Below are 22,425 nucleotides of genomic sequence, written 5' to 3'. Positions count from 1 at the left end.
AAATAATTTTAGAAATACCACATTAGTCACTAAGCTTATAATGAAAAGGATGTCAGTAGTGCAGTGTACTATAGTGGCATGTAAAAGGCAAAAGCAGATCAGTGTCTTAGCAACCAATTAGCAAACAGCAGTGGTAGTGATGTCATATGTCAAACATCCACATACAGTTGTAATAACAGGGAGGAGATGCATATAATGTTTGTTTACCCTCAAAATATGTTAACATCAGTTTACATTAGTTTCATGCTGAATAGGTGTTAGTATATGTTACTGTATGGTTGTAGTAAAAACAAAGGTCAAAATATATTTTATATCAGTGATGTCCCACATGGGTGTCATTCTTAACCTAAGGAATAGTTCTTCTTTCACTACAAAAGCAGTACAAATTCACGACTTTGCTAATGGTTTATGATCATTGAGTAATAATACAGCTAACATGTACTGAGAACATATTATGCACTAGGGATATATACGTTCTAAGAACTTCACATGTTATTTTACCTCAACTTTAGCACTGAGATGGATGCTTATTTTATTATCATGATTTCACAGATGAGAAAGCTGAGGCCGAGAGTATCTTGCAGAGGTCCATAGCTGTAAGTGACTTGAGCCTGTGTACCTCCCACTGACTCTACTCAGGAAAGTTAATGATTGCAGGAGAAAGCCAAAGGAGTAGAGAATGGCGGGCATCAGTTGGGATCCCTGAGGATAGAGTGGGGAAAGGGAGAGAGATGCATTTAAGAGTGACTAGAGAATTTGGAAATGGCGAAATAAAAAAAGTGTGAGCATGATGAGTTGAGATTATGAGAAATAAATAGCCCCCAAAAGGCTTGGTGCAAGAGAAACAGACTAGAGGAAATGGACCCGTGAAGCAAGTGAGGCCTGAATTGTGAGCTGCCATTGTTTTCCTTCCTATACCTGCCTTCACCTTTCATCAGACACTCCCTCTTTTGGAGGCTAACGTTCAGTTTGGTTAGTGGGCTTTTTTTTTTTTTTTTTTTATGATTAAACATTCAACTCCTGGGCACTTGGTGAAGGTTTGTGTAGCTTTTCCTTAATGGGACTGGGGTGTAGAACTTTATAGGAATTGTCTAATCTTGGAAAATACTCTATATGAATCATCATCTTCCACAGGTGACCACTTAATAAATCTGTAAGTGAAGGTACCATGATCAGCCTGAGAGATATAAGCATGCTTTAGTAATACTCTCAAATAGGTCATCAGAGCCCATTGTTTATTTTTTTTTTAAAGAGAGACAGAGAGAGAGAATTTTAATATTTATTTTTTAGTTTTCGGCAGACACAACATCTTTGTATGTGGTGCTGAGGATCGAACTCGGGCCGCACGCATGCCAGGCGAGCGCACTACCGCTTGAGCCACATCCCCAGCCCAGAGCCCATTCTTTAGAGATGTATTACTGTGTACTTATGGGAAATCTCACCAAGAAGGTTTTGATACTTTTGTGAGAGGCACTATATTTGTCATAGTATCACAAGCGTATCTTTCTCTCCAAAGCATCAAGGCCAAAACAATTAAGAATTATGGGGCATTGGTTGGGGGGCATAGCTCAGTGGTCAGTGGTAGAGCACATGCTTAGCATGCATGATGCCCTAGGTTTGATCCCTACCCCCCCCCAAAAAAAAAATAATTGTAGAGCACTTACCAAATTCAAATTACATAATTTAATCATCAGCCTGATAGAGGTATAACTTATTTCAGCTAAAGTGTTCTTTATCTATTTTCGAACCATCATTGTATTTTCTTGTCTTTTTCTGATTTTCGCAGTACTGAGAAAATGATCTTGCATTATGTAAGATCTATGTATATACTTAAGAGAATCTTTATAAAATCATCTAAGGATTTTTAAAATTTGTTTTATATCTTCCAACTGCTTTACAGAGTAAATAGTCAAAAGTATAAAAGTGCTAGACCAATGATTATGAAAATTCACAGGAAACTGATTACCAAAACTTCAGCCATTTTTAAAGGATTTTTGAAGAAATATTTTTAAAAGAGACATGTATAAAATTAGATTATAGGAGTGCTTTTTAATTTTTTTTTGAGGATTGTATATTTTTCATTGAAAATGTTTTAAAAGCGAACTTCCTTAATGGGACTGGGGTGTAGAACTTTATAATAGTGTTGTTTGCTATTCATGCTTTGACCTTTCTTTGATGGGGAAGGAAAAAATCACATAGGCACCCCTGATAGGTCCAGGAAATGCCTCTCACCGTTTGAGTTGAGTTTGGAGTTGTGTGCACTGTGTGAAACCATGTTTAAAATAAAGTTTCCAAATGAATCTTCTGTACTGAATGCTAATTAACAGCCTGCTTTTCATCTTTAATTAGGCATTCTCTCAGAGGTGTTGTCATCACACACCACAGTACAGGCCTGTCATCCACCATTGAAAGACAATTATGCAGTACTTGACCAGAGTATGAACATGTCTCATTTGGGAGAAAATAGCACCCACATACACCTTAATGGAAAAATGGACCAGACCTTTGGCAGTGTTATGACTGCTGAAGGAACATAATAACCAGCTCCACTTACACCCAGACTGTATTCCCAACACTGAAAGAGATGTACTTGGTAGAAACAGAAAACTAATAAAATGGAATTCCTCTGTTGGCAGAGTGCACGTATTTATACATTCTTCTGTGTTTAGCTCAGTGGTCAGAGAACACTTCCTGGAAAGGCTGCAGGACATGAATGTTTTCAATTTGAGCTTACATATTTCATCTAATCGGTCCTCAGAACAAGGTTGACAGCCCTTGAGGTGGCTTGGCTCAGCTTGTAAAACATACTAATGAGTTTCAGGTTTGGGACAGCTGCTCCATACTGGACAATCATGTCAACTTGGAGTTGCTTTCCATGGATTTCTTCAATAATCATGTGATGCCTCTCTGGACAGTGGATTCTTCTGTGTCCAAACAGAATTGATAGCCCTTGACCGAGGTAATCAATAATTGCCGCTATCTGAATTTTGGTTTGAGCAGATTCCTTCATTTTGATAAAAATGAGGAGAAAATGGGGTAAAGTGTGTCTGAATATTTGGATGTCTTGAAGGACACTTAAAAATAACCCTTAGCTAGGGCTGTAGTTGGGTGGTGGAGCACATGCTTAGGCATGCAGGAGGCCCTGGGTTCTATCCCCAGCACCAAAAACCAAAAATGACCTACAAGTCTTGGTTTAGGCTGTGTATGTTTTGTTTCTTCTCTCAGCTGTTTGAAGTAAGAGAAAATTCAAAGGAAAGTCATCTTTCATCTTTTTTGTGCTGTTGTATCATCTTTTTTGTGCTGAGTATCTAGCAATAGTTTAGGGAGTTATCCGTTCCAGCTAGCGCCTCACCCTCTAAGTTATGGAAGTGGAGTAGCTGCACAATGGAATTTGTTCTGTGTAGATGGGAAGGAAGGAAGCTAGTGCAGTCACAGACATCTCTCAGGACTAAAAAGCCCAAGCCAATTATTATCCCACTCTACCCTGCATGCCTTTGGCCACGTTTACAGGCTTCATTCCGACTAGTTAAGAAGAGAGATGCAGTTACTCAGCTTTGCAGGTCTCTTGCCCATTTGTTCAGAGTGAGTCACAGTTTGTGTTGGGCTAGAAGGGAGGAAGAAAGTGTGGATTTCACAAATTGCTTCACCTGTGGAAGTTTATCCACGGACTGTAATTTCTTTTGGAATTGGAGAATTTCCATTTCTGTATTTATCCCAGTTTTGCTATTCATCACCTGTGAGGTGGAGTACCAGGCAGCGTTGTCAGTGCCATATCAGTGCTGAATGCTTGCTCTAGTGGTGGTTTCCTGTTTGAGATCCTGAGTGACAGTGTAGAGTAGCATGCAGCCTTGCTCAGAATGTCTTGGGTTCCTCCGTGTTCCTGACCAGGTCTACCAACCCAAGTGTCCTGGCCTTACAACATTTGGGAAGTTACTTCATAGTTCAAAAACCTTGGTTTGCTCAAGGTTCTGTTTGGATAATAGCTGCTTTTCAGGGCAGAAGTTTAATGAATGTGACAGTGTCTGGCAGATAGGTGGAGCTTGAGAAACAGGTAAGTAAAATGAAAATAGTCATTTGTAAAAGCCCCAAATACCATGATAGCTAGAGGAAGAGAGGGAAAATAGCTTTTGTGTCACGTGTCACAGAACACTTCAGGACATAGTATCTTTAATTCTTACAACCTTATTTTACAGATGCAGAGCTAACAGGAAGTTGTCAGTCTCAACACCTGGCAACAGTGGATTGAGATTCAAGTCTTCCTATTCCAAACTTGTGTTTTTTTTTACAATATACTACTGATACATTGATATACTCAGTTGATATATTTTATAATTAAGTTTAAATATTTTATGATTCTAGAAAGGAAATAAGTGATCAGAATGGTAATAGTACTTATTCAAGGGCAGGGAGTTCATGTGCCCATTTTATATGACTATAGCTAAACGGTTACCATTTAAGACAAACTCAGGAAACTCTGGCCAGTCACTCCTCATTTTGTTTGACTTTAACTCCGAAACACCTCCTGGGGATACCTGGATGATTTGAATATCTCTGGGATGTCACTGTCCAGTTTTGAAATAATTTTATAAATGGGTTTCTTCCAGGAAGGATCTGAATCTCTCCCTGTGGAGACAGCCCTGAAGAACTCTTGCAATGTCACGCTGGCAATTTCCAAGAAGCAATCTGGGACCTGCATTCCCAAGGAGACCCCCCAAGAAAGGAAAGACATGAGGCTGGAAGCACTGGTGCCACGGAGCCCCCCCCCCCCCCAGACAGATGCTACCTGTTTCTTGGGTAGTGGGATAAGAGCAACCCTGCTCTAGCAGCCCCTGGCTGCTGCAGCCCAGGCATGCCCTGCTCCCTCTCCAAACACAGACTCCAGTGAGAGAGCCCTGGGAGAAAGTGTATTAAGAAATACTCCCCTTGTAGGAGGATCTGGTTTCATTTGTGTGTGATTTTTAGTAAGTTAGTAGAAACTAATTAATTGAAATTAAATCTGTGATTCAAAGAGGTTTTTAGTATTCTTTTCCTCAGACCTGTTGTGGAAAGATGTATCCCCCATGTCTGTCATACCTCACCCCACTACCCTTTAGGGCTGGATCCCAAGGGCTTACCTTCCTGCTTCCAAAGCCAATGGAATGGAGCTGTTCCAGGACCCTTACCCAGACTGGCACCATAAGTGACACTGTGGGACACAGCGTCCAGATCCGGCTTGGCCTAGGACTTGCTGCCACTACCTGCTAAGTAATCACCCCCACATGGAAAGGTGTGGTGGTGCCACTGTCCCACACGCCCTGGCTCCTTTTCCTCCCACAGGTAGGCTTAGGTTTCCCAGCATTCAGCCTGAGCATCCAGCCAGTGGGCACCAGCAGTTCTTACATCATTAGAGATATCAATAAACTGCTCCTGTGATCACAATCGAGACAAAAGCAAGAAGAGGGAAATGCAGTCTATGACAAGACACACCTGGCATCTCCAGAATGAGATGCAGCCTAACAGCTGCCAGCTGTCCAAGAGGCTCCTCCACCTGTTTCCTGATAGGAATTCACACTAGTGACACTGAGGCTCACCCTTTACTATCACTTACCCCTAAGGTGCCACCAGTGTGCCTTCATAGGGATCCCAAGGCTCAGAGGCTTGAGCATCTTTTTAAAATATTTTTTAGTCGTAGATGAACATAATATTTTCTTTATTTTTACGTGGTGCTGAGGATCGAACCCAGGGCCTCACACGTGTGAGGCAGGCACTCTACCTCTGAGCTACAGCCCTAGCCCAAGGCTTGAGTATTTTTATTTGTTATAAAACTGTTCAAGTGAGAATATAGATACATTTCTTTTTTTTAATTTTTAATATTCATTTTTCAGTTTTCGGCGGACACAACATCTTTGTTTGTATGTGGTGCTGAGGATCGAACCCGGGCCGCACGCATGCCAGGCGAGCGCGCTACCGCATGAGCCACATCCCCAGCCCCAAGTGAGAATATAGATATGAGCCAAATGATGAACAGAAATTGTTCAGGAAATCTAGGCCAAAACTCGTTGCTAGCATTTAGTCCTGAGTCTCCTGACACAAAGATAAAAAGGTCAAGCAAATTCTGAAATTTGATAATTACAGAATAAGTCTAGACTGGCATAACTCCTGGTAGACTTCTGCTTATGTTTCAGCATGAAGATGGGCGGTATTTGCTGCATCTATCTATTGCCTGAGTGCAGAGGTTTAGGCTGAGATCTCTGTTGGTGATACAGAGATTGGCTCCAGGGCCCTGTGATACTCAGTGACAAGGAGAGACACCATCAAGGGGATCTTTTCGCAAACACCCAGTCCCATAGGAAAGACACTGCTCAGACCTGATGGGACCCTGGTACATGGTCTTACCTCAAAGTCATTTCCCTTGTTATAGTGCATATTGAGGGCTCGAAAAAGTTCTGAATCACGGAGAACCACCAGCACTTTGGGATTTGTGACACCATCTGAAACTGCTTGACGGGCAAATTTTTCCATTTGGATGTAATAAAACTCACGAAAGTTGCTGAACCACTTGATCATCTGAGAGGTGATGCAGCGGTTGAACTGTGTAAACAAGGAGTCCATCAAGTCAAACATTTGCCCTGAGGTGCTCCAAATCATAACTGTCAGCATCAAATTCAACACAGGGTTGATGTTAATAGCTTCAACCAAATAATGGGACTTCCTTTAGAGAAAGAAGCCAGAGCTGTTTACCAGGCCTATTCAGTTGGCCTTCAAAATCTGAATTAGTTCTAAAATGCCCACTAGAAAATAATTCTTCAAGTACTAGATTTGTAGAGAATCTTTTCATGGTGTCTAAGTGGTCCTTTGAGAGAGTCTAGGGTCAAGGTTACTGTGGTGCTAGCAGAGCAGCCAGGGAGCCTTCTACTTATGTAAAGGGTTGAGGGAAGTGGTAAGGGTATAGGTCAAAGGGCAGTTTTTAGAGTTACAAAATGAATTGAAATCTAAATCAGAATTTGCTACAGGGATCAACCAACAACTGAATAAGGGGGGAAGACCTGAAAAAACAGCCCTTAGCTGTTATGGAAGCCCCCAGAAACTTTTCCATGGCAACAGGCAAGGTTTGATTCCTTTCATTTTCCTTATTGTCACACTTGATGTAAGTCTGACAATGTCTGACAGTGTATATAGTTTTTCATAAGGTTTTCATAAGGCTCCCAGCAGAGACAAAACTAGGCCAAAGATTCCAGTTACTAGTGTTTCTCTCTCCCCCTACTCTCCCTTCCCATGTGTTTCTGGGATTATCCATAACTCAGCAGCCTAAAAATTCAGACACCCAACCTTCCTAGGCCAGTGATTATTTGGGCAGTCTCTGCCCAGAACTGGGAACCACACCAGTTAGATCAGCAGCATGAACAGGAGCTAACATGTGAGGATCTGGACCTTCCTCATACAGAGCTGGGAGTTTTGCAGGGGCTGAAACTTTGACTTTACCTGGACATCGGGGAAATAAGCCTTCAGGAGGCTGGAGCTGGGGTACCTTGTGAAGAAGAACATGAGTTTGGCCTTCTTCAAGTGACCAGGGTTCAGTCCTTCCTGGATTTATCTCAGTGTCAAGGAAAAGTAACTTTGAAAAACCAGTTACCAAATAATGTTAGCAGATTATCCAAATAGCAATTGTCCTGTTCCTTGTGGTTTCTTTTTCTCTTTTTTCTGACTGAATGGAGTATTTGCTTCTTTTTTCCATCTCTGGAGACTGGTTATATAACCTAAATGTCTACAGGCAGTCAAGATGCAAATTGACAAAATAAATCTTTAGGGGCTGGGCCTTCTTTTTTTTCTTTTGATACTGGGGTACTCAACCACTGAGCCACATCCCCAGCCCTATTTTGAATTTTATTTAGAGACAGGGTCTCACTGGATTGCTCAGCGCCTTGTCATTGCTGAGGCTGGCTTTGATCTCAAGAACCTTCTGCCTCAGTCTCCTGAGTTACTAGAATTACAGGCATGTGCCACTGGGCTGAGCCTTCTTGAGGGACCCCCTGCTGCCCAAATTTAGTAGGGAGTCTTAGCCAGTGCTCTCTTAACAAAGGCCAGACAGCCTTTCTCACAGTGAAAGTCAGTCTATGCTGGTATGTGTACTTCCAAGATGACTCTTCCTGTGTGAAGAGGCAGTCAGCGCTGGCAAATGATGTTCTTGCCACTGGTTTTACGGTTGCTCACTGCCTTCCAAGAAAGTCCAAGCCATGGGATGTTTCTAACATCATGGACCAGCAGGGGGCGCTCAGAGCACTTAGGACACAAGGCCACCTCAGGCTGGGCAGTGAGCCAGCCCCACCCCATCCTGCCCTGCAGCTGCCAGACAGGGGACTGGACTTGGACTATGCGCACTTAGATATGACTTCACAGACACATTAACTTCTAGAATCTGTACTCACAGATGCCCACGGTGAACACAGCGCGTGAACACAGCTCACTAAAAATGCAACACCAAAAATACATTCTCAGGAGGTTTAGTCCTGCAGGATGCTTGTTGGAAGAGGTTTCTTTGGTCCCAAGAGTTTGGAACTGCTTACGTTTTCCTTTTAGAGCTTCACAGTAGACCTCAGCATGTTAAAGACTCTGAAAATGCCTGCAGTGAAGAAACTAATCCAGTCAAGTGCAGTGATACATGCCTGTAATCTCAGCAACTTGGGAGATTGAGGTAGGAGGATCACGTGTTTGAGACCAGCCTCAGCAGATTAGCAAGACACTGTCTCAAAATAAAAAATAAAAAGGACCGGGGATGTAGCTCAGTGTTAGAACTGGTTCAATTTCCAGTACTCCCTCCACAAAAAAAGGAAAGAGTATTTGCCAAAAGTACTTTTTTTTTTTTTGTATCAGAGATTGAACCCAGGGGTGCTTAACCACTAAGCAACATCCCCAGCCCTTTTTATATTTATAGACAGGGTCTCATTAAGTTGCTTAGGACCTCACAAAATTACTGAGGCTGGCTTTGAACTCTTGATCCTCCTGCCTCAGCCTTCTGAGTGGCGAAAATTACAGGCATGTGCCACTGTGCCCAGCTCCTCTGCTCTTCTAACTCAACAACTTCTATCCTGAGTATTACTCTGGGAAACACTGTTTTGGGGAGGGGGCTCTGTCTAAAGGCTATGATAAAATTCAGACCACCACAGGCCATCCTGGACCTCTCAGAATTTCCCAGTTGTGGAGGTGGGGGTCCTCTCCCTCCTGTGCCCAGATCTCGGGTTCCATCCCACCTGGCTGTAGCCTGGAAGCTGTTCCTTAAACCAAAGACTTCTGGTCCTTTCAGGACATCTATGTTTAGTCTCTAAGAAAAACTCCTCTTTTCCCCCAGAAGTTCTTGGATCCTCATGTATTCCCCATGAATTATCTAACATGCAGGTTTTTTCCCTGTAGATCCATGAGGTTGGGGAAGCCATATCTCAGATGTGACATTCCTTTGACCTTCTCTGCCTAGGGCTATGAGCAGCTAGAAATCAAATGGCAGAGCTCTTTCTTCCACAGGGTATGTACTGTATTGTGGAAGCCCATTTGAGTTTAAAAGCAAACAAAACTCTCTCAGACCCAAAGGAACAAGTTAGTCATGGTGGAATCCAATGAGTCACAGAAGTAACTAAGTGAACCTTCCCAGGATCCCTCACTGCTAGAATGTGGTTTCCACTTGGTCACACAATTAATAGGCTGTGAGTCAGGGAAGGAATGTTCAGAGGCCATATTAAGAAGACGGTGGAAAGAAAAGTTGGTCCCTATGCAATACAGTTATCTGTCCCTGCCTCCTCCTCAACTTCCAGTTTTCCTGCCTCTCTGGGCTGTAGCCATAATTTCAATGACCAGGAAAGGATATATGCACGGAAGAGAAGGGAGTTGCATCTGTGACAGCCTCCAGGCTGCTGTGCTCCGTCTTCACGGAGGGAAGGAGGGGCCGGCTCTCCAGATGGGGCACTGTGGTGAAAGGCAGCGGGCACAGCTGCTGGCTCCAGACCCAAGGTTGCAGAGCAGACTCTATAGAGGGGTGACTTTGTGAAGATGAGTCCAGCGGAGGATTGTCGCTCCAATGACCATTGGGTCCACGACCCAATAGCTGGCTAAGAATCTGATTTTCCTGGACGTGGGAAGGAATAGCCAAGGGATAATTTGTTACGGGACCCTGATAGGGTTTGGAGATTCTTGGTGAGACAGGGTACCTCGGAGAATCTAGAGGCTTGACTAGTGGTAAGTTTCCTACAGGGACCCCAACTTGTGGCTGGGTCCTTCTGGGCAAGGTGGCCAGAGTAAGTAGATCTTTATAGGTCCCTCCCACAGGAGGCGAGGGCTCACTTCCGCCCTCTGGCACTAGTCTCTGGAAACTTCTGCCCTGCTGGGTCAGGTGGCCTGGTGGATTCAAAAGCACCTTTTGTAAAACAGAGTCCACAGCCTGGGACACTGCCCTGGTCAGTTCTTTCCTCAGAATCTCCAACAAAGCTTGTGTTCCAGAAGAAAGGAACCTGAGCTCCTCAGACTGGTGTTCAGGCTCAGACACTCTGTGTTTTTCTGCCCCACAGAGGTACGCACTAGAATCCTGATGGCGGTCACTGTCAGCAGCCCAGGGGTTAGACTCACAGCTGTTCCTCTGCTTCTCTCTCAGGGGGCCTTGCCCCTGCTCAGAGCCTCTGGGGCCCTGAGCTGCAGCCCTGGGCTCGGCAGCCTGCAGGATGTGCTGTTGCAGATGTCTCAGCTGTTGCTTGAGCCAATGGAGTTGTTCTCTCACCCCAGGACCCCCCTTCCTGTTGCCCCAGGCAGGGCCTGGCTTCAGGGGGCCTTGCTGCATGGGGAGACTCTGCTTTCTCTTTCGCTTCTCTGGGCAGCATGGGCTGTCCCTGGCTTGGGCATTGCCTGGCACCAGGGGGTTGGGAGAGAGACATATGCCTTGGACGATGGTCTCCACTCTCGCCCTCTTGGCCTGGATGTGCTCATCCCCAAACCAGTTGGTATCAGTGAGGCTAGAACTGGAGGCCTGGCCCCAGGGAAAGGGGGAGTCTTTCTCCAGCTCTTGGGAGGCTGGGCTTCTCTCACCTTCCACACAGAGTTCCGCCAGGTGGGAGCAGGTCCCAGACTGAGAAGAAATCAAGATAGAGTTTGGATCCATCGCTTGGCTTCCCAGGCAATTGCTGAGAGCTCTGTAAAGAAGTCGAGGGGCTTCTGGAATCCCTCCTACCCTCTTCAGTGGGGCACGCACCCAGAATGAACCGGAGGTCCCTCCTCTGCCCTCAGCAGGGTGAAAAATTTCTGCTGCAGAGGACTGAGGCTCTGGATGCCAGGACTTAGGAACCTCCTGGGCAGACTCCTGAAATTAAAGACAGCAAGAAAACAGTACATGTGACTTGGAGCAGTGCTTTTTAAACTCGAGTGTACAAAGAAAAAGGCCTTGGAATCTTGGTAAAACAAATTTCAAGTCAGTAGATCTCAAGTGGAGCCGAAATTCTGCAGTCCATGCTGGCCAGGACCCCACTTTGAGGAGATTCCAAGAGTGAGCCCCTAGGAGGAAAGATCTTCTGCCTGGGCTTAATGATACATTATAATAATAATGGCAGCCAATTGAGCATCTGGCATTATGCCATGAACATGACCTGACATCCCTAGTATCTACAATTCAGGAACCAGACTCCAGAGAAGTTAAGGAGTTACCTCCCCAAGATCAAACAACTAGTAAAAGGCAGGTTGGAGTCAAACCAAGATTTGCCAGATCTGGAGTGACTAAGGGCAACAGAATTATCTGGGCACTTGTTAAAAATAGGAAATTTAGAGGACATAGCTCAGTGGTAGGGCACCTGCCTAGCATGTGCAAGTCCCTGGGTTCAATCCCCAGTAGTGCAAAAACAAATCAACAAAAAATAAAAGCCAATAAACAAAACTTTAAAAAAAATATATAGGAAATTCATCTGGCCCAGTCAGACCTGCTAACTTGGACCCTTAGTGTTGGGGCAGGCACCTGTGTTGGCCACACCAATTAAAAGTTGAAGAATTAGTGCTGTTTGCCCACTATACTGACAGGAGTAAACATCAAGGATGAATAAACAACATGAATCAGCAAAAGGACTTGTTTTGGACTTGTTTTGGACTTTGCAGTGACTAAGTGACTTTTTAGTTGTAAACATGTTTTGGTTATAGGATGACTAGATAGTATGCCCATGTTAGATAAGTTGATGATGTAACTAGGTAGTGTGCTTATGTTAGATAAGTTAGACATAAACAAGTTTGTTGTAAACATATAGAGTATATAAGCGCGAGGGAAACTCCATGTATTTGCTCACAATCAACTCTCATCGCCTGAGAGTAAGATCGTGCAGTGTGAGCCAGTCACCTCGTGTATTGCTTTGTGTGGTGTGCGAATAAACCAGCATTTCAAAAGGCAATCGAGTTCGTGCTTGGTGTTCGCGTACGTCGCGGTCCGGGGTCCAGTGCAGATATCCGGAAGGGAACTCCTGGTAACCAGACAAGGCTGAGAAGCTGCTCGTGACATATACTACCCTGCTTTCTAGAAGAAAATCTGATTATGCATTTATCACTCAACTATTTAACAACTGTTCATTGAACACCTTCTATATGTCAGGCCACATTCTGGGAAGTTGGAGGGACAGAGTGATCAAAACAGCAGAGTCTGCTCTTAGGAAACAGGCAGTCTAGTAGGGGAGGCAGTATATTTTCAGGGCATGATACTTGCCATGAAGAAAAAGCAGAGCGAAAGGTTGAAGGGGTGAAGGGCTGAGGAGGAGGGAGCTACTTTAGGAAAGGCTGCCTGAAGCTGTTTGATTCCCACAAAGTCTGGAAGTACACTGTGCCCCACCCAGGAGGCTTCTGACAAAATCTATCACAGCTGGGCGTTTACAGAGCGTCCTTACACATTCACCATGTTGCCTCTCACAGCGACCTTTACAGCTGCATCATATTCCCACTTTACAGATGAATAAACGGAGGCTCCATGAAACCAAGAATGGTTCCCAGTTTCCAGATTCCAAACCTTCTAATTCCAACCATGCCTCGGCCGAATCCCTGAAGATGCAGGGCCTGTGTGAGAGCTTGACTTCTCCGTCCATTAAACAGATTCATCCTTTCCTGAAGGAGGTCAATGAATTTTTTTCTCTTTGTAGATTTCCACTCTCCTTTGCTTTTTTTTTGTTTTGTAGGGTGTGGGGTGGAAGGAGGGAGGTTTACTGGAAATTGAATCCAGAGGTGCTGTACCACTGAGTTACATCCCCAATCCTTTTTTTTTTTTTTAAAGACACAGTTTCACTAAATTGCTTAGGGCCTTGCTGAATTGTTGAGTCCGGCCTTGAATTTTCGATCCTCCTGCCTCAGCTTTTAGAGCGGGTGGGATTACATGCATGTGCCATGGCACCCAGCCGCTTTGCTTCTTTTACACAAGGCTGGCTAAAGAAAACTGGCGTTCTTCTGCCCACCTTTACTTTTATCCTGAAACTCCTTTGGAATCCTCCTGGGCCTTCTGCAACCAGTGGGGTGGAGGCCTGCTTCTCGCACCAGCACACTTGGCCTCAAGCCTCCCCTGGGGCTATCAAGTGACAGGCACCAACACAAAGTCCTGGTGGTCTGCCTAAGGATGGAGCCTGGGAGGGTATGGCAGCTGCATGTCATCGTGAGAAAAATGCCTCAGAAAGAAAGCTAGAGTCTTGGGTCAGAATAATTAGAAGGGTCTTACTTTGAGTAAGATCTTTGCAAATTATTAAAATAAAAACAGATGACTTGTCAAACTAATGTAAATTTAAAAATGTGTTACTGTCATGTTTATACCAACAGTTTAGGAGGTTTACTAAGTTTACTACCTATTGGAGAGAGGAGCATTTCTTGACTTCCTGTGATAATTTGACAATGAATATATAATATTTGTATAATATAAAAAATTATTTTAAAAACAGATCTTTATCATATGATGAGCTTGGCTGGATCATTAAACATATGTGACCGGGGCTGGGGCTGGGGCTCAGTGGTAGAGCGCCTGCCTGGTACGTGTGAGGCACTGGATTTGATCCTCAGCACCACATTAAAAAAAAAAATAAAATAAAGGCATTCTGTCTACCTACAACTACAAAAATTTAAAAAAAAATTAACCAAGAGAAATGGAACAATAATGATATAGTCTATATAATTTATTTTTAGTTAGGCAGCTTCCATAAAGAAGGATATGGAAAATGACAACCTCCCAAGACTGTGTGACCTGGGAGGAGGAAGAGAGGAAGAAGGCAAAACATTGATCCTTCCCCAATAAATCCTTTCCCACCGACAAGACAGTCCCTGGGAAGGAGGTGAACATCAATCCTAAAATGGCAATTCTTGGGAAAATATTGATCCTTTCCCAGTGTCAGTGAAGCCACACATTAATCCTGTCCCAGTGACAATACAATGACCCCCAGAGGAAAAAGATAACAGAATGCTGAGCTCTGGACCCTCCATCCTTTCCCAGTAAAAAGTTTCAAATTTTTACAGTCTTTTCCCTGAATGCCCAAACTGACACATTCTGTTGAAGTGATTAAGTCATCTCTCAGTGTTACCTATAAAATCCAGACCTCTGGCTGGGTGTGGTGGTGCATGCCTGTAATCCCAGCAGCTCGGGAGGCTAAGGCAGGAGGATCACAAGTTCAAAGCCAGCCTCTGCAACTTAGTGAGGCCCTAAGCAACTCATCAAGACCCTGTCTCTAAATAAAATATAAAATAGGGTTGGAGTTGTAGCTCAGTGGTTAAGGACCTCTGGGTTCAATTCCCAGTACTAAAAAAAAAAAAAAAGAAAAGAAAAAAACAAACCCAGACCCCCTCTATAACCAGTGGCCATTTTCTACCCAGAAAGTAAGCCCCTCCAATGCCTGACTCTGTTGCTGAATAAAAGGCATTGCTGAGGGGCTGGGGTTGTGGCTTAGTGGTAGAGCGCTTGCCTAGCACATGTGAGACACTGGGTTCGATCCTCAGCACCACATAAAAATAAAGCTATTGTGTCCACCTACAACCAAAAATATATATTAAAAAAAAAAACAACAAAAACATTGCTGATCCATGAAGTCCTGGTTATTTATGTTTTCATTATGTGCCAAAACCATTTTGGTTATTTTTGCTTACACCAACTGCTCACTGAACAGTTTGCGCTCATACTCAGCATCTTCAAACCCAAACTCTATAACTGCCCCTTCATCTTGCTTCACCTTGTACCAGTCTCTTGCTCTACAAGTCAGAAGCCAGGGATGGCTAACTCCTCATCATTAGCATTGATTGGCTGATAGGTTTATGGTAAAATGTCTCTAAACTCCATCCCACCATGCCTTTCCCATCATTACCATCTGATTCAGGATCTCGCCATTTTTCACCAAGATAATTCCAGTACCTCATGACCGCTTCCATTCCTCTAGCCTCTCCTCTCTTTGGCCTTTCTTCATTATTCATTCAACAAATATGGATTGAGTGCTGCCAACAGACAAAATCCTCTGCCTGTGTAGAGCTAACATTCATGCAGAGGCAACAGAGGAAATAACATGAGAAATAAAAAATGGAGGATCATTGTGTAAGGTCTTGTTGGCCATTGTAAAAAGTTGGTCTTTACTCTGAGATAAATAAGGATCCAGTAGAGGGTTATAAGTGAAATGCTCTTTTGTTTAATTGATGCATTATAATTATACATAATAGTGGGAGTGGGATTCATTATTTTATATTATGGGATTTACTAACAGCTTGAATGGATGCAAGAAAATTAAACAGCACTGACACCACCAAGGTGTTTGTCCTGAGCAAGAAAGGATGGAGTTGCCATGAACTGAGATGGGAGAACTGCAGAACAGCAGGTTTGTTTGGAGGAATACTGGGGGCTCTGTTAAGGGCATGTTGCATTTGAGATAATAGATAGCTTGATGAAGATGAAAATGTCAAGAAAGCAATTGGATGCATTGGGGCTGGGGCTCAGCGGTAGAGCACTTACCTGGCATGTGTGAGGCACTGGGTTCGATTCTCAGCACCACGTATAAATAAATAAACAAAAATTAAATGGGCTAGGGTTGTGGCTCAGTGGTAGAGCGCTCACCTAGCATGTACGAGGCACTGGGTTTGATCCTCAGCACCACATAAAAATAAGAAAATAAAGGTATAAAAAAACCCACATCGATCTTTACTAAAATTTTTAAAACTTAAAAAAAAAAAGAAGCAGTTGGACAAATGAGCCTGGGGTTCAGTGGGAGAGATCTGGGCTAGAAATATAAAGTTGAGGGTTGCCAGTATGATAACTGGATGAGCCCAATGCGGTGAAGGTAGATAGAAGAGGGCAAAGTCATGGTGATGTGAGGAGGCTGGGGTCAGGAGGAAGAACCAACCAAGGCAACTGCGAAGGAGCAGGCAGTGAGGTAGGAAGAAATCCAGGTCCCTGTGAGTCCTGGGAGCCAAGCGAAGAAGTTGATTGTAGTAGAAAGGAGAGGTGAAGTCCCATAGGGTCTGTGACTATTCAAGTTAGTGATGTGGTTATTAAGGGTCTTGATCAGTGGTTTTGGTGGCATGGAGGGAAGAAAATGTCTGATTGGAGTGGACTGAAGGGAGAAGACAGGAAGGGGGAATTGGTGACACTGAATATGACAACTTTCAAGGGGGTTTGCATAGAGGAGAGGAATGGGACAGTGAGACTGGAAGGGGAAGTAGTGTGAACAGATGGGTTTTCAATATAGGAGAAATAACAACAGCATTCCTGAAGACTGTTAGAAGATAAAATATGTTAATGTAGGCAAGAGTGAGAAAGTCCTGTTTCCTTGGGCCGGAAGGAGTGGGTGAGGTCTATGCATACCTGAAGGGACTGGCTTCAGGTTCATCCACGGGGCAGGAGAGAGGGCAGTGTCTGCACACAGGCAGGCAGGTTGGTAAATGTAGCCATGGCAGTTGGTGGAAGCTCCCTTTTGGTTATTTCAGTTTTCTCAGTGACATTGACAGTGGCATCAATTTTCTAAAATGTGATCTACTTATGGCCCTCTGTGGAATCAAAATCTTTCCTGGATTCCCAGCAACCGTTGACGTTCTCATGTCTCAGCTTTTCATAAACATGGTCTTGTTCTAACTCTGGAGCTGCTGTCCTTAGCACTTGGGAGAGTGAGCTGTCTTTGTGTTCCTGAATGGGCCACATTTCTTAAGCCTCCATGTCTTGGCACTTATCATTCCCTTGGTTTAGACAGCCCTTCTCCTGCTTCCTCATGGCCTAGCCCCTACTCATTCAAAATCCAACTGAAATGTTACTTTCTCCTCTCTGAAGCCTTCCCTTTAGACTGTGAGCTCCCTCTTTATCTGGTCTCCTAATAGTGGTTGACTGCCAATTGCTCACTCACTCAGTTGAACAAATTGCTCTATAAACAAGTCATTTATACTGATTTTTGTCTCCTCAATTGTGGTATGATTGGCCATCCATATATGCAATTTCTGCATCCACAGAGTCAACTAACCAGGTTGAAAATGTTAAAATAAAATTCCATAAATATGTCCAGACTTTTCCCCTTGTCATTCTTCTTTAAAAGATACAGTGTAACAGCGATTTATATAACATTTACATTGTACTAAGAATTATAAGCAATCCTGGGGCTTGGGGCTCAGAGATAGAGTGCTCACCTAGCATGTGTGAGGCACTGGGTTTGATCCTCAGCACCACATAAAAATAAAATATTTGTCTATCTATAACTAAAAAATAAATATTTTTTAAAAAAAGAATTATAAGCAATCTAGAGATTTAAAGCTTACAGTGTGGTATGTATAATATGCTATATGATACGAGGGAATGGAGTGTCTGAGGATTCTGGTATCGGTGGAACCAAGGACATCCTTACCAACATCAAGGGATGACTGTACTAAATTTCAGATCCCTCAAGCACCTAACATAGATCCCTGTGCATGGAACAAAATCAGTACACACAGACAGGTTTGTAGGTGTGTAGACAGAGAGCACAGAACCACTGCTTTCCCGGAAGCTCTTTGCAGGTTAAGCATTGCATTTCCCATGAATAGGGAGACTCAGAAAGATATCAGTTATCCCTAAGCAAATTTATAATTTTAACACATCTTAATAAATATGCTAATATTCATTTTCTGAACAAGGTTATAGGTACATAGAAAAGTTTATTAAAGTTATTGTTTCTAAGGTTCCATGTGGTCTGTGTGCTCCAGAAGGCAGAACTACCAGAGTAAGAGACAAGGCCAGCACGTTTAATGAAGCAAGAACCAACAGAAATATCTTGAGGCCAGAAATTGGAACTCCAGCCAGCCTCCACTGTGGCCAGGTGTCCAGAGATGTTTACGGCCATCTCTGCAAGACAATCATGGAAACTGCATCTGGGCTGCAGAGAAACAGGAAACCTCTGTGTTGAGACCAGTATGCTACCCAGATCCCCTATGTGGGTGAACCTGCACCCAGCAGAGGTTTCTATTTGAAAATTAAATAGTAGAAATTTCATATGCATTTATAGAAGCAGCAATGGCGACAACCCTTTAAAAACAGTATTATTGCTTTTCTTAGAGTCTGAAAATAATGCAGGATTATTTTACTTCCCAAATATAGAAATGTATTAAGAAGAAAAAAGATTTTTCTCCCAGAGTAAAATCACAGTTATCATTTTAGTGTGCATAATTTTTTTCAAACATTTTTGTCTTTATGAAATTTTCATAATTTCTCATAATTGTAAATTTAAGAGAACAAAAATGGAATTATATAGTTCTATACTCTCCTTTTCTCTCTCATATCAATGAGTATAAATCTACAGTCCATTGTATAGACATATTGTAATTTATTAGTAAATTCTCTTTGGATTGATAAGTTCCTACCTTTAATTTTCACCATAAAAATAAACAATATCATATGGAGGTGAAAGCATGAACCCCCAAGCCACTTCACTAGCTTTGTGACCTCTCTGTAGTTCACTTTTCTCAGCAGTAAGTTGGAATAACCACAATACCTGGTGTTATTGAGGATTGTTTTAAGGATCTTATGAGTTAATAAATGTTATGTTTTTAAAATAGTTCTTGGTACATAATAACTGTTCATAGGTGTTAACTATTGTTACTGTGAATAATCTTAACACTCCTTCATCTACATATGGGGACTTAACCTATTTGCTTCTTTGAACACTTTTCTAGAAGCAGAAATACTGGGTCAGAGACTAAACATATGTTAAACTTTTATGCTTCTTTCCTAACTGCTTTCCAGAAATGTATCAACTAAGGGTGGAGATGAGAAATGGAAGGAAAACCTTCAGTTTTCACTACTTATATTTCTATAGATGAATTTTTATAAGAATATGCATATATATATATATATATATACACTTTTTATTTTAATTTCTTTTTCATGGTGCTGGGGATTAAATTCAGAGCCTTGTACATGCTAGGCAAGTGCTGTGCCACTGAGCTACATCCCCAGCACTATATATACTTTCAAAAAGCTAATTTGCTCTCCTGTTAATATATCTATAAAAGAGCACATATCCTGGGGCTGGGGTTGTGGCTCAGCGGTAGAAGCAAGAACCAACAGAAATATCTTGAGGCCAGAAATTGGAACTTTAGCACTTTGCCTCGCACGTGCAAGACTGTGGGTTTGATCCCCAGCACCATATAAAAAATAAAAAAATAAATAAGTGAAATAAAGGTGTTGTGTCCAACTACAACTAAGAATTTTTTTTTAAAGAAGAGCACATATCCTTTTATCTTTAACAACACTCTTTGATTTTTGCTAATATTATGGATGAAAATATTATCTCATTATTTGCATTTCTTTGATTCTCAGTGCCTGCTCATTTTTCACATATTTTTAAGAGCATATTTATACAGTATATATGAAGAAACTTAAAAATGTTTATACAATTTGAGTCATGATTCGATGTCTATGAAATTAAACCAAGAAAATCATGGTTATACTCATGAATTTATGTCAAAAATCATCATCCCCATATTATATGAGTAGAAACTGATTAAATAAATTATAAAGCATGATGCCATCTCCATGATGCTATCCTATGTAACCATTCAAAAAATTATATTAAGCAGAGTTTGTGTAACATTATTTTATAATAATGGGGGGTTAAGAGAAAGTTAGATATAAAAATACAAAGAAAAAGCATGAGAAAGAAATATATTAAAATGTTAGTAATCATTATTATGAATGATGGAGCCATGAGTAATCTTTTTCTCTATTTCTTATTTTTACTTTCCTACATTTTCATATTTTCTCTATATATTTATTTATATATATGTGTGTGTGTGTTCCCCCCACACTATATATATATATATATATATATATATATATATATATAAAATTCCAGGGATTTAACTCAGGAGTGCTTAATCACTGAGTCACAACCCCAGCCCTTATTTATTTATTTATTTTTATTTTAAAATATTTTTATTTGTAGATGGACACAATAGCTTTATATTATTTATTTATTTTTATGTGGTGCTGAAGATCGATCCCAGCCTCATAAGTGTCAGACAAGCACTCTACCACTGAGCTACAACCCCAGCCCACTCCCCCTTTTTAAAATTTTTATTTTGAAACAGGGTCTCATTAAGTTGCTTAGGGCCTTTCTAAAATTCTGAGGCTGGATTTGAACCGATAATCCTCCTGCTTCAGCCTCCAGAGGGACTGGGATGACAGGACCCTTACCATGCCTAGTTTATATTTCATTTTTGTAATTAAAAATGACAAATTTTGCCTTTGTTAATTAATTTTTTTTACATTTATGACAGAGGCTATGCATTTGGGGGGCAAGGGATGAATGGGTAACCTCTGTACTTTGAATTTTACTGTGAGCATAAAACTGCTTTAAGTAAAACAACAAGCTGGGGGCTGGGGTTGTGGCTTAGCGGTAGATGGCTCGCCTTGCGCGTGCGAGACCTGGGTTCGATCCTCAGCACCACAAAAAAATGAATAAGTGAAATAAAGGTATTGGGTCCAACTACAACTAAAAATAAATAAATAAATATAAAACAATAACCTGCCTTTTCTCTCATCGCCTCCTTCCTAGATACACATTCCTGGGTACCAGACCAAAAAAAACCACCGGAAGAACAAATTTAGCTACAAACCCAAGTGCAGAAAACAGATCTCCTGAGATAATGGCAAAGTTAGAATTTTATAGCTACAGAGTGTAAAATGAGAGTGAGGTTAACTTCAAGTAATTGAAAGAGGAAAGAGAGAAGCTGTGCATTGTCCCCTTTCAGATGAAGGGTTGGAACCCAGGGGCAGGCGCTGAAAAGGGACAGCCGGAGTCTATGACTTTGTCGATTGCACCAATCTCCTCTGAACATGGCAGCCCTTCTCCTTGCCAGTCTATGCCCTTCTGTGGGCTATCCCTGGAGATCTCCCAAAGCTCTGTCCAAATGGGACAAAGGGGAAGGGATGTCCCTGGGGCCACCGGCAGCTCTCAGGCTGCGTCTCCTCTTCTGTGGTGCATATACATTTAGGTACTAGCATGCTCCAGCTAAGGAGCAAGGAGCTGGCTAATATAGCAAGGTGGATTATGGGGGTGCGGTTGTCCTTAGACAAAAGTCACCTACCCTGTTCTCATCACTGCCACTGAAGCTCAAGACTTTTTCAAGAAGATATATTGTCATTTCCTTGATAAAGTTCTAGTCAAGATTTTGTTGGGAAAACTTTAGGTTTTTCTTTGCAATATTTGCTTATTCATTTCTTAGATTCTGGATTTTCAGCTGAATGGCTAGCTCTTAAGTGACCTTATGCAAGTTAACTGTCTCTCTTCCCCCTCAGTTTCTCTGTGAATCACTTGTGTTAGGATCCCATGTAGTAACACAAGCCAAGGTTCCTGCATTTTCCAGCATGAATGATAAGTACTCCTCCAAATGCAGCTTCCTCTCCTCCTAGGGCAGTTTGTGTGGCCCTACAACCATAGAACACTAGTGCTAGCCGTGGCTTAGAAAGCATGGGACAGTGGGTGGTCTCCAGACTTACAGGCTTCAGCCATTAATAAAATGAAACGAAAAAAAAAATTGAATCACCTGGAGAGTTGTGACATCTTATTTTGTAGGTAAGAGCATGAAAAAAATAAAGATTCAAAAGATTACAATCTTCTATTATTTATATTTCATAAAAGAAAAGAATCTTAACATCCTGTTTTTTTAAAATAAGAAGGAAAGGCACAACATGCAGATAAATTTAGCTTTTGAAAAACTCTTTTCTCATGTTTATGAAAACAGCAAAGACCAGTGTCAGGTATCCTCGGCTCTTCATGGTCTGCCCTCACTTTATGGATGAGGAAACAGAAGCCTGGACAGGTATAGTGACTGCCTAGGGCCATACAGTGGCTGCAGTACCTAGGAAACCATTCCCGGACATCAGAAATGCTCACATGTGGCTGTCCAGGTACCTGGATTGGGAGTTAGGGGGTCTGGGTCCTACTCCCAGATATTAGCCCTGGAATCGCACTGTGT

At 42.2% G+C, this 22,425-nt stretch overlaps 1 protein-coding gene across 1 annotated transcript in view; it reads right to left on the bottom strand.

The window, feature by feature from the left end:
* Positions 1-1,023: 1,023 nt before the first annotated feature.
* Prox2 (prospero homeobox 2) overlaps positions 1,024-22,425 on the bottom strand; it is a 27,090-nt gene continuing 5,688 nt past the window's right edge. The window contains 4 exon segments of the mRNA XM_046440861.2: positions 1,024-4,690; positions 6,376-6,570; positions 7,462-7,573; positions 9,840-11,314. Coding sequence (XP_046296817.1) covers positions 4,505-4,690; positions 6,376-6,570; positions 7,462-7,573; positions 9,840-11,116 — 1,770 coding nt within the window. The 5' untranslated portion in view covers positions 11,117-11,314 and the 3' untranslated portion in view covers positions 1,024-4,504.

Source organism: Marmota monax, unplaced genomic scaffold (assembly GCF_021218885.2).
Source record: "Marmota monax isolate L192 unplaced genomic scaffold, Marmota_monax_Labrador192_F-V1.1 WCK01_AAM20220418_F8-fsc00017, whole genome shotgun sequence".
Lineage (NCBI taxonomy): Eukaryota > Metazoa > Chordata > Mammalia > Rodentia > Sciuridae > Marmota > Marmota monax.
The sequence above is the reverse complement of the archived record's forward strand: the minus strand, read 5'-3'. Positions and strand labels throughout refer to the sequence as shown.